The following is a 13,090-nucleotide window of genomic DNA, read 5'->3' as shown; positions in this document are numbered from 1 at the left end:
AATTAAAGAAAGCATCTAATAGAAAATTTAGAAACTTGCCCTGTCCTCAGAAACAAAGATGTCTGTATGTATGAAAACACAGTCGAAACAACTTTAAGTACCTATTTTGGAAAAGCAAAACCCTCCCAAGTAAACTGCTCAGTTTGCTATCTCTCAAGAGCTTTCTTTGCAGCTGTGTGTTGCTGAGTTTTCTGATGACCTCTGTTAATTAAGCAAAGTTGAAAAGAGAGGAATGCGGATGCTTGCTCTCTGTAGGCTTTGCCAATCTGCATTATCTCACTGATAAGTAATTGAATTCAAAAAACCAAACATATTGCCAGTGGTAGTGTTTGGTAAATCCAAAGCCACAGACAGTTTAATGGATTAGTTTTACAATCTTTCTAAAAGCTGAATGGCATAGATTTTTACCTAATGGAAAAGACCATATATTTATGTGTATGTATATAAAAAGTTTTAATACCTGTTTTTTGCAAGGAATGTAAAATGATTTGATTCTGTTTGATTCTAGGTTTATGCTTAGTGCTGCTAAATTTATACTTCAGGTTCTAAAACAGATGTTGCAAAAGATGCAGCAGAAATAGTTGCAAAGAACAAATAAAGTTCTGTTTTATTCTTCTATTTCATCATGTTTGTTTACTATAACTGAAAACTTCGTCTATGTATGTAAGTTCTTTATTACAGAAATAAAGGTGCTCAGGACATTTGAGATGGTCTTTCTTTATACTTGATTTTATTTCCTGCATTTTTCATGATGTTTGTTCCCTATAAGAAAAACAAAATTCAATTAAATAAATCAGTTTTTTCCTTAAAAGGTACTAAGTGTGGATCACTTTTGCATTGTGCTGTGTTTGGTAGGTCTGTACTGCTTGTCATTCCTGAAGCTTTGCTTCAAATATAGGATGCTAATGCTAAGCTTTTAAATCTTTAGTCATGGGATACAAGGCATGATTTCAACAGAGTGCTAAGTATCTGAAATTCAATTAATTTTGATGGAACAAATCTTGCCGTGTTTTCTCTTGTGTCTGTAACAGTTACTACACTAAAGATTTACTCCTCCTTGATTATATGATGTTGTTTATTGTGAGAGGATGTTAAAAGCTGAATTTTAAAAGAATTTTTCATTCTGTTTCCAAATATGAAATGTACCCAACTTTCAAACCAACCAAAAGATTTTCTAAAATTGCAAGAAAGAAAATTCGACCTTTGACTTGAAACCACAGTTTCATCTGTTGGTCCTTGAGGTTATAATGAATAATGAGAATTAGTGCTGTAAAATGTTTTGTTCTAATGTACATGAGAGGATTGGGTTCAGATGTTGCTCTTAGCTATTTGACCTCTGTCCTTGTATTTAGCTGAGTAAAAGCTTGGTATTTTAGGAGAATTGAGCACAGATGTCATGAAACCACAGAGCACAATTGGTGGCAGTGCAGATAGCTTCTTTTGGAGCTCCAATAGTATCTCTGAATATGTTTTTTTTTCTTTTTTTTAAAAAAACTTAAGAGCCTCATATTGAAAGGGCCTATGTATCTTTACAGTAAGCTTGAAATGAGGAAATAAACAAAAACACAACCGTGAGACCAGTAACATTTTGCTTTCCTAGCCACAAACCACCCACATTTTTTTATTAAGAAAAAACCCCAAGAGGTTGGGAAAACATTGACTTAGTCTAAGTAAGTGTGTCCTAGCTCATAAAAGTCTGCAAATTATCTGGAGGGAATTTAATGGTGCAAAATGTTGGTACATTGCTTAGAATCTCCTATTTTCATACCTTTTTTTTTTTTCCCCTAAGAAAAGGCAAGTAATTGTGGTGTTTTCTACTGTAAATTTAGTGTAATTCTTATCCGAATTTGGATGCTGCATTAGGGCACTGCAGCTGAGGTTGGAGAAGCCCATATTTGTCAGTCAGGTTTGCAGCAAGACCTCCAGGCCATTGCACTGGAATAGCAGCTGGGTCTGTGTTTTTGGCATGGTCAAACTGGGTGCTCCTTCAGCAGGTCCCAAAGATCTGGTGGTAAGAGTGCAGTTTCTGTTTTGCTGAATGCAAAAAGAGTAATTTGTTTGAAGCACCTTCTCTGTCATCAGTGTGGTGTTGTCTGTAAGAATTTTACAGGAGAAGCTGATTTAAAAAGGTTTCCCTTTAGATCTTAGAGACTGAAATCCAAACTTTGGGAAGATGGGTGTGTTTAAGTGAGAAACTGAAGACACTGATGAAATAAGTAATTTAAATGGAGTATACATCAAGTTTTCCTAGGTTTTGTTTTTGGAAGCAGGCAGCAATACACAACTAATCCTGCTCAGAAATCCCTTTGTGACTATTCCAGATAGTTCTGTGCTTTAGCAGCTCTGTTGCTTTTACTTCTCAGGGCCACCTTGGAATTCTTTTTAACACTGTTATCCATACAGTTCATAAAGCATACTCTAAACTCTTTGTGGCAACCAGGAAACTCCTGGTTAATGCACTCAGCCAATTCTTTCCTTGCCTATATGGCTTAGAAGATTGAACAGTGGTTTCTGCTGTTTTGGATTGCAGGAGAAACATTTTTTGGACCTAAATCCCTCCCCCACAGTGGAACAGATCAGCACTTTTAGTCTAATGAACTTTATCAACCTTCTACCTTGCAGTTTTAGTATGTTGTATATACAACTGGAATTGGGGGGGATTAAAATGTTAATTAATAAAGCAGAGGACTGAACTAGTGTGCATTTATATTGCTTCTCAAGCTGAGGAAAGGTTTTAATTTTCCTAGTCCTGTCTCCCAGTGGAAATGCTGGTTATTGGGGTTGCTTACCACTCCAGTTTCCTCCTGTTTCTGGGAATCCGTCTACACTGTTAAAAGAATTAGAGTAAAACCATTAGGATCAGTTTTATAGAGTTCTTTTCTTTTATGTCTTTAGATTATCAGGAAAAAATATGTGATATTTGTGTAGCTGGTTTTATGCAGCTATGTCTTTTTTTGGTGTGAACATGGTGCATTTCAGAAGTAGACAGTGGTGAACTCCATTTAACTCATTGTGGGAGCTACAGGTTTTGTCCTTAGACTATGCAGCTTTCTTAGCTTTGTTTTATTTGCTTATTTATTCATGTACACTTTTTGAATCAGCTTGAATTAGGACAGTATATTCTCTATAATGTAGTCATCTAGAGAGTCTCTTGCTTGACTTTATGGCGTGGAAGGAACTAGTTGTACAATTCTGCTGCCAAGTTTTGTAGCCTCATAACCAAGGCATTTCACCAAGATAATCAAGCCATTTCACCAGGAGGCTGAGACTCCCTGTGTGATTGGAATTTGTGGCACCAGGCAGTTGTTCTCCTTGTGTTGTCTTAAAGGATTGATAAAGACAAATAAGTCATTAAAGCAAATGTCCCTCACTTGATCTGGTTTTGCTCTGTAGTTGGATTTTCATTCGGGGAAGCAAAGGACCTATCCTGCTGTACCATGGATGCTTTGTGGAACCCAGTCTTCCTCTTATCCTCTAGTAATGGATAAAGTTGCTGCATGTTTTGTCATTACAGAGACTGCATCCTGAGTTACCTCTTAGCCTGGAAGAACTTGAAAAAGTTTTTGTTACATTGGATGCTGATGGCAATGGCTCACTTACCCCAAAGGAGTTCATCACAGGATTCAGTGAGTTTTGGAAAGCATGTCTCCTCTTTTGAGCTTTATTCATGTTCTGTACTCTCCACATGAATCAAGAGGAACTTTGTCTTAATAGGACACTTAATAATGCACACAGGGAGCCAGACTGTTCCCTAAATATAGCAGATATATGTAGCAAAGGAAGAAGTGATCAAAATATATGAATAAATAGACATAAGGCTCCTGGGTCTTTTTCTTCTGTGTAAAATGGCAAGCCATGATGCAATATGAAAAAATGATGTAATTATCTGAATCACACCTGTTTTAAGCTGTTGAGTAAATCTATGCACAATTTATTGAAGGTTTCCTTTGGGCAAGGGGGTTGGGGAGTCTTGTGTGTTATTTCCTATTAGGTAATAGGACATGAAAGATAATTAAAATTATCTCTAATCTTAATGTAAGACAATGCTAGGAGTATGTTAACACCACTGTCCTTAGAGCTATAGGAATGCTTTTTACAATGAATTAATTCTTCAAGTGGTGGTAATTCATTTCAAAACAAAACAGGATGAGGCACTTATTACTTCTGTAAGATATGATCTGATAAGTTCTTTGTAACTGCCTCTTTTTCAACAGCACTCTTACTGTCATATTCTCTGTCACAGCGTGGTTTTCTCCTCAGATGTGACATTCCAGATAAGATGACAATGTTAGTTAGACTGTGCTTGATTGTTTATGCAGAATCAATTTTGTACCTAATTTTAGCTCTTCTGGCTAAGGTTTAAGCATTTTTCTCTAGAAAACTGAATCTCATCTAGGCTTGAATTGTAACAGTAAATCTCAATTTAGTTAATATCTACAGGTCCAACAAACAGGACCTTCATTTGTATTTTCATCAGGAGTTTGAAACCCTAGTTCTGTCACGTCCCAATGTCCTCATGTCCACTTGAATTTCTTTTTCTAGATAAATCCCCTTTAGAGGTTTTTCTTCCAAAATTGTTGCCCTAAGCCAGGACACCCACCTCTCCCATTGTAGAGGTAGATGAAGTATCTTCACAGGGTATGCTCTAATCTGAAATTGGACATTATTAAAAAATGGAATAATAGATGCTTTGCTTTTCATGAGTTAAAATAAGATTACTTCCATAAGCAGTCCCTGCATAACCAAAACTCTTTATTATGGAAAGTTGTAAGTGGCTGCCATCTCAAGCAGCTCCAGATCCTGGGGATTCCTCCTGCTCAGGTGCTGGAGCCCAGTCCAGAGGCCCAGGTGGGTGTGGCCACTGCTTTCCTGTTTGCAGGTTCAGCTGGTAGTGAAGTTAAACATGTACCCCAAAGACACCCACACAGGCACACAAAGGACATGGACCACACCACGTAAAAGATGAGGATAGACAGTGTGAAGCATGGTACATCTTAACCTGCTACACAGAATTGACAGGTATTTTCCAGGCCAGCTAGTCCTACGTTTGGCTAGATGATGATGCTGGCTTTCCTGATAAAAGCAGAAGCTCTCATAGATAAAAACTGCTTGAGCAGGCAGAGTAGTGTCTGGATAAAACCAATTACTCTCTCAACTGGGAGAGTCCTGTTTCTATTTCTCCAGTGGTGGCAAATCTGAAATTTACTGTAACTCCTCTTTGCAACATACTCCATTCTGTTGCCAGCATGCTCTGTTGGGTGCTATGAGAAAAGATGCAAGATGGAGTTAATAAAAACATAAAACCACACCAGTATTTGTTTCTTTGGATCTATAGAAATTTCTCTACTGGAACTTAGAATATAACAAAAAAATCCTCTGCATAAATAGAGATCACAATATCGCCCAGCCCCCAACCCGGTCCAAAATTTTGACTTGTGGATGTTCAGATTAAAATAGATGGTGCATTTGGAATTTGATGGAATGTATCTGGTCTGTGACAAATGAGCACAAATGTATTGATTATTCACATGACAATTTCACTTCTGCATCCTCACCATACAACTACTGTTAATAAAATGTAGCTCTCTGTATGCAATTTAGGTAGGATTGAATATGTGTCTTTGGTCATGCACTAAAAAGAATGTTAGATTTTATTTAATATATATTTTATCAATACTGATATTTTAGATTCCTAATCTGTTTAAACCTATCAAGAAAGAAACAACATTTATGAAGAGTTGTTACTGCAATTTATGTCCTTCTATGTTTTTGCCTGGAGATACTAATTTTTTTATTGTCTGTGAATTTTGAGGTGGATGATTTACTGAAGGTTAGACATTAAACTGGGCACAAAGCCAGCCATAGAACTCAGGGATCCCCTTGGCATGTCCCATCCTTTTGTTTATTTACCACAAAATTTGGGTTTTAGTATGTTGAGTATGATATTGCTTCTTATAGTAATTTCTGAAAATGCTAATGTGTGTAATTTCTAATTCTTAGGCCAATTTCTTTTGGAGCAGATTGCTTTGAAAAATGACATGGGGCAACCATCAGAAGGTGAAACAGCCTGCCCAGTTAGATATGAAGAGACCATGACTGGTGATGAGGATGAAGAATTCCAGTTCTCAAATCTCATGGATCGGCTTGGAGCTGCAAAGGTTTTGGATGAGTGAGTTCTCACAGCAATAGCCATCAGCTGTAGGACCTTTTATGATTCACCTCAAGGTTTGATTTTAATAGAATCCGAGATGATGGCAAGAACAAAAGCTACTCAAAACCACAGAGATTCTCTAAAAAACTAATTTCCTTGCTGTTGTGATAAAATGCTGTTTGACCAAATTTCCAAGAGCAAAACTGTTGTACTCCAGGCAAATGAAACATGTATCTCTGCCATGTGATCTGAACATAGATAATTACAAGCATATAATCCACAGATGTCACTGATTTTCAATCAATGCATGTTGACTGCTATTTCTGGCAAGGGCTGTGTTTAGAGTGTGCCATAAGTAGGGAAGATTTCTCCACTTTTTCTGCTTTTTCTTGTCTTCATACCTAATTGCATATTGTGATTGCTCTGGTAATGCTACTTCTTCTGAGGCGAGGATGGATCACTCTGAAACATGGAGCATAAAACCTGCTCAAAGAGCTTTTTGTGTGCTGGCCTCACATTCATTGGTCAATTACAATGAATACTGTAGAACAAAAAAAAAAAACCAAAAAAAACCCAAACAAACAAACAAAAAACCCACCAAAAAAACCCCAAACAAACAAACAAAAAAAGCATTGGGCAAAAATGGGAGAGAATCTAGACAAGTGATACAAATATTTAAGAAATACATTGGTGAGTCTTACTATGCAACAAAAGTGCTCATCTGCCCATCTCTTCCCCTGACTGCCAGGAAACAGTTCATTGTCAGCCATCCTGAAAGTCTTTCATTATGAAGAGATATGAAAAGTCACCCACTTTTTCTATCCTTATTCTCATTTTGTCCTTTAAATACAGCACTCTTTGCTGGCTAGGTTCAGGATTGCAATGCTCATGGAGGAGAGTGAGTCAGGAAGAAACAAAGTGGTTCAGGAGAATATTGGCAAAGTATTAGAAACCCATTATCATTCACAATAGAGCTGTCAGTGTCTGCTGAACAGATTTGGAAACACAACATTATCTTGGTAAATCTTTAAATCAAAATTTCAAGACGTTTTGTTCTGCTTTTTGTAGCAGAATCACCATGGAAGAAAAATATATCGAAAATGACAGAATGTGGTACAAATGCAATTTTTTAAACATACCTGTGTTACTTAGGAGTCTGAATCTCATTCATTTCTAATGAGGGAGGGGTTTTGATTAGCTTTTCCACTGCCCCCTTCCCTCTAGATCTGTGGGAACTTCTTTACTTCTAATAGAAGTGATGGCAGGGCATACTGTCTTCTTTCTTACCCATTCCTGTTTAGGTGGAGTGTCCGGCAAAGCACACACTAAACAAGCAGTTCCTGTGCTATTCTGCAGTCAGGAATGGCCAGGTGTTGCAATGCATTTTTAAAAAATAAATTCAATCTCCGTAATTTCCCACCCCCTCATCCTTTTCAAATCTGGCACAGTTTAAGTTGTTTTTAATAAGTTTTGTGTTCTGACTAGTGTTGCCCTGAAGCCTCCATCTACTAAGGGTGCTAAGGATATTTACTGCAGCCTGGGAAATGTTCTCTCTTAATGAATCCTTTATGATGTTTTCTTTCAGTGAGACTGATGTGAAGCAACTTTGGTTGCAGCTAAGAAAAGACGAACCTCATTTACTTTCCAATTTTGAAGAGTTCCTGGTCAGAATTTTTTCCCAGCTCCAAGAAGCAGATAATGAAAAGAATGAGTTGGAATGTGCTCTAAAAAAGTTAGTACTTCTCTTTGTTAGACTGCTTGTGTAGTTTTACAGCTATTTCACCTGCTATTTGAACTTATGAAATAAACAAGGTATTTCATTTGAGAACGAAGGACAAGACTTCGCATAATGTAAAATTTCCTATCGGGTAAAATTTTATCAAGCATTAAGACTACTGGTAGAACCATTCATATGGCAGAACTGAATTAAACTAGCTTTTCTCTTCTGGTTAAGATTTTATTGACTGAAATTCTTTTGCAGAAATCTGTTATTACTTTGAAGTTTTAAGACAATATTGAGGGATTCCAATCTAGTTAATCACTTTGATTCCAGAGGAAAGTCATACTTAACAGTAAATCTGGTAAATTGTCTGTGTGCTTTGCAAGCATTGCGTGCAAAAAACCTATAAACCTGGATTAGCTGGCCAGAGACATAAGAGGTTTAAGATGCTAGAGCAGCACAAAGCACTGATACTAGTGAAAATGTAAGCTAACTAATATATATAAAGCAAAGTTATGAAATATAGTAAATAACATATGTATACTTTATATATAAAATGTATAAAATGTAAATATAAACAAGTACATAAAACACACACAAAAATATGTACAAGAACTAAAAAATCAATAAATCATTCTTTTATATGTAGTTATCTAGAGGGAGAAAAGTTGTTATGCTAAATCTTAACAAAATGCAGAATTATGGGCGAGTTGAAGTCCCATTGTATTTTTATTTTAAAGTGTTACTTCGGAATTTCAGATTCTTACAGACAGAGCAATAAAGGCAAATATATTTTTGAAATTTTACTTCATTTGTTCAGCACTCTCCTGACTATTGTGAGAATGTGACAAGGCTTATGAAGCAGGAAAAAACCTAAAAATGTATGATCATTAAAGACAATTGGTTTATATTGGTAGCAGCATTTTCAGCTAAGTCTCTGTGTGTGGTTTTAGCCTTCAGGCAGCTGGAAACAGCATACAGAGTGTTTTGCTGTCTGTTTTAGACTAGAGATTGTAACTACCACGTGTGGTGAGAAGTTTGTTCTGTGAGTTTTTTGGGGGGTTTTTTGGGAGCTGAATGAATAAATGTGTCTCTTTAATAGCTCTGATCAGCACAGAGGTGTACAGAGAGTACATTAGCATTATCTTTTCTGGCTGATGTGAAATCTCTACCTTGAAAGTGCGTTGGATTTTTATGCCTTTGTAGTAGACACATTTTTTAGCTAATTTCTTCTTTTTGTTGCTCCTGATAACACTGCTGATTTCAGCATGTTGATTGTTGTTTTGTTTGTAGTCGATTGCTGGAAGGACTCAGAATAGTAATGTTGTCTTTCCCAGTAAAGTGGGGATAAATAACCTGTTTCTTTTAAACTATGTATGAATTACAACTCACTAGCACTAAGATGCATGTATCTGAGAGTCTGGCCAGGATTTACTGTGAGGTCACAGAAGAGAAGGCATGCTGGGTTTTGAGGACCTATAATGTCTACTGGGTTGTTCTTGATTGGTGACAATAATACTCTTTGGAAATTGAATATGAATTTGATCTTTCATCTTTCCTTCCTGAGTCTTTCTTTCTTGACTCACCTCTGTGAGTCATTAGGCAATAAGGCAGTCTACTCTCAGCCTTTTGTCTCATTTCCTGGGTGTAGGCTGTGCTTTTGTCTTCATTTGTTCCTTTTTCTTCTATCCTGGATGCCCTCAGAAACTTCATGCGTGTGTGCTAGGATCTTTGTGCCGTAAAAATCTATGCTCTTCACCCATGATGTTCTTCTCTACATTTTTTTTTTTTTGTCTTTTCTTCTGGACCTTTCATATGTGCATATTTTCATTCTTGAACCTGAGTCCCATGATCTGAGAGATCCAGGATTCCTCCTGTTCTGGTTCAATAGATCCGGAAGGTTGCTGCTGCTCCTGTTTGTAGGTCCTGGGAGCAGTGAGGATGAACATATATTGTCAATACACAAACATGCAAATACAACACACATGGGGGACTGTGCAGGTTAATACTGATGTAACTAGAGAGAGAGAAAAAAACCCAAAACCAAACGGGTTTTAAATTGAAACCGAATGTGATTTTGTGGGTACAATATTTGTTTGCTAGGGTAGGTTAGTTCTCCTTGATTTTTGGTATTTGTGTTTCATTTTAAGCGCTAGTTTGAAGTTAGATGGCTTCTTAAACATAGCAGAAGGTGTTTTTTTTAAAAAAACAGGTTGATGTGTTGAGCACCCAAAAAAAGCAGAGATGAATGTTAGGAAGTGAAAATAAAATCATACTTATGTGATGGGCAATTACAATTCCAGAGAAAGCCCATGAGGGCATTGCAGAGAGCTTCCCAAAATCAGCCAAAAGGGCCCAGTAAACTGCTGGGCACTACCAGAGAGGGTACTGGGCATGTGGCAAAGCATGTTTTTGCCACTACACGGACTCTTAGTGCACCCATATCCTGAGCGCACTGTGGGAAGTTCTGGTCTCTGCAACACAGGAAGAGTGTAGTGGGATGAGGAAAAGTGCAGGGAATGGCAACTCAGCGGTTAAAGGACTAGAGCAGCTATTCTGAGAGAGCTATTTTTAAAAGGTCGTATCTCTTGAATGAGGAGGCAAAGGCTGGAGTGGAATATGACAGACCTTGTTAGTCTTCAAATCCCTGGCAGTAGAACCAAGGGGCTTTTAATAAAACTGATAGGAAGTAAGCCTAAAAGAGATGAGAAAGACCTTTTTCTTCTAATAGCAGATAAAATCTTCAACTGCCATTAGCTCTGTCTGCTGCTGTGTTTTTGCATTTGAAGGACAAATCTAATAAAAATGTAGACTCTGTTTCAAACAAGAGTTCTAAACAGGCAAGATAAACAAAAGGGTAAAGGGGAAGGGAAAGATGAACTGACTTCTCACTTAGCATGGGATAGTGTCAGAATCCATCTTTGTGGAAGATGAGGAGGATCAGCATCTCAGGACATTAGTTCACACTGTGCACAAATCACTGTATTTTTTTAAGGAGAAAGAACCATTATGACAAACTGTGTGGACAGCAGTTATGAAATCAAAACAATTCACATTGCAGCTACATGAATGGGCAGAAATAAAACCCTTGTAAGTGTGTTGGTCCTGAACCTATCATCTGAACTTAGTGAACTCACATTACATTTCATCTGCTTTCATCTCTATCTGTTTATTCCACAGTGCTACTGAAAGGAGAGACTAAATTATCAAATATGGCTGAAATTATAAAATTTTGTGTTAAGTAAAACTTGAAGGAGTAATCTAAGGGAATAGAAAAACATGTGACATGTTTTCACATAAAAATATATCCTTATCGATTCAGTTTTTTTTCTCCTGAATATATGTGGGCAATATTTGCCAGCTAAGTTTTTTTTTCTTCTGCTTGTTGGTTATTTTACTTATAATTGTTAGACTTTTGATTACGAGGGGATATTATTTTCCCCTTCTGTTTAATTTGATCAGAGATAAGAATGGAAATCCATGAAGGAAATGCTTGGAGGGTATTCAGCCTGCAGAAATGGCGTGTGCTTATATGCCAGAGCAACTGAAAAGATTCCTACATTCAGTAGGGCTTTCAGGATGTAGTCTTCGTGGTGCTACCATGTCCTTTGCTTGCAAACACATTAGAGGAAAAAAAAAATCCTAAATCAGCAAGCTAAAACACAGAACCAGTTATTCTCCTTGTCACACAGAAGCCCAGGAAATCTTTATGATTCCCATGGAAACACTGACTGCTGTGCAGTGTGTTCTGCCTCTGCAAAGTTACAGGGCTTTTCAGTAGTCAGTCTAGTGCTGGTCAAAGTGACATTTTATTGCATGAATACAGTAGATTTATGGTCCTAGCATCTCTGTCATGCCTTTCTAAGTAGTTATTTTTCTATGAATTTGTGTAATTTGATTCCATTGATGAGCGCCAATTTAAGAAAGTAGCATTTTTCTTAGTTTAAAAAAAAAATAATTTGAGATCAGAACATGACACATTTTTACAGTAAAAGGGGATAAGGCAGGTAAAGGGCTTCTGGATTTTCTGGCACTCTCTATTTGAAATGTTGCAGTAACATGGCAAAGGCCCTTTTGGGGCCTGGTTTCCTCACCTAGTCAGAGTTTACAAAAGTCTAAGTGACAGCCATTGTTTTCCTCCAATTCTTGTAACTTGACAGTTGTTTATTGCTTCTGTAAATCCTGGGAAAATGTCTCACATTTTTTTACCTGTGACTGAAAAAGCAAGTTGGCAATGTCATGTGTTCTGCTGTTGAAAGGGGGAAAGACAGTTGTTTCTGGTTTTACTCACTCTTCTTAGATTAGGTAAAGTTTTTGAATTTTCTTTAAAATTTGCTTTGTTTTAAATTAGAAGAGAACCAGGCCTTAAATAAGGGAAAACATAGAATATGTACCACATTGGGTGAAGAAAGAAAAAAAAAAGTAGATACAAAATAAATGTTGGGTTTTTTTTCTACTGCATGTTCCTTGTCTTGCTCTTGCTGATGTGAATGCCCTTGAAGATTTGGCACTTTATTTGTGACAGATGCATTATGCAGATTACTCAAGGAACAGCTATGGCATGAAGAATATGAGGCAATATACAGTACTGTCAGATAAAGTTCCTAATAATCACTATAAAAATTATTCTGGGATGTCCCCTGAGTTTGACGCAAAGATATTTTTTGCTTTTCAATGTCTGGATTAATGAGCATAGAATAGAAATAGTAGCAGAACAAAGCAGATATCTTGTTTCCTGTCAACAGTTAAATTTTTTTCTGTCCAAGCTAAACATTTGCTTTATATAATCCTTCATGGATCAAACTGCAGTGACGTTAATTGCAATATTCCACTAGAAAAAGTGCACTTAGTAGATTCTTCTTTTTTCTTCCTACAGTTGCATACACTTGTCCACAGTATATTCATTTCTGTTCCTCATCTAGGCTTTTCAAATTTGTTTCAGCAGAGCAGTTAGAAAGGCAGTAAGACTGCTTTCAAGAAGGTCTTTCAAGAATTCCATTCTAGCTAATGTGTCTTAGATAGAAATACCTCATTCAGTTCCCTTGAATGGGCAACAGTGCAGTCCAAGAGTGAAAAAAGGAAGTTGCTGTGAAAATAATTTTAACTGTCAAATTTACGTTCTGATATCTTGGTATTGGCATTAGAAAACTCTTTTCCTTATACCTAAGATCTAGTAGTCATTAAAATTGCATAATGAACAGCTGCTTTATATGGAAACA

The 13,090-nt window shown here is 36.9% G+C and overlaps 1 protein-coding gene across 2 annotated transcripts in view; it reads left to right on the top strand.

Annotated features, from left to right (window-relative positions):
- CRACR2A (calcium release activated channel regulator 2A) overlaps positions 1-13,090 on the top strand; it is a 56,495-nt gene that overhangs the window by 9,591 nt on the left and 33,814 nt on the right. For both annotated transcript variants that reach the window (XM_038132641.1, XM_038132630.1), the window contains exons 3-5: positions 3,515-3,626; positions 6,001-6,169; positions 7,737-7,883. In XM_038132641.1, the coding sequence (XP_037988569.1) occupies positions 3,515-3,626; positions 6,001-6,169; positions 7,737-7,883 (428 nt within the window). The remainder of the gene's footprint in view (positions 1-3,514; positions 3,627-6,000; positions 6,170-7,736; positions 7,884-13,090) is intronic.

Source organism: Motacilla alba, chromosome 1, assembly GCF_015832195.1.
Source record: "Motacilla alba alba isolate MOTALB_02 chromosome 1, Motacilla_alba_V1.0_pri, whole genome shotgun sequence".
Taxonomy (NCBI): Eukaryota; Metazoa; Chordata; class Aves; order Passeriformes; family Motacillidae; genus Motacilla; species Motacilla alba.
This window is presented reverse-complemented; position numbering and strand designations above follow the sequence as displayed.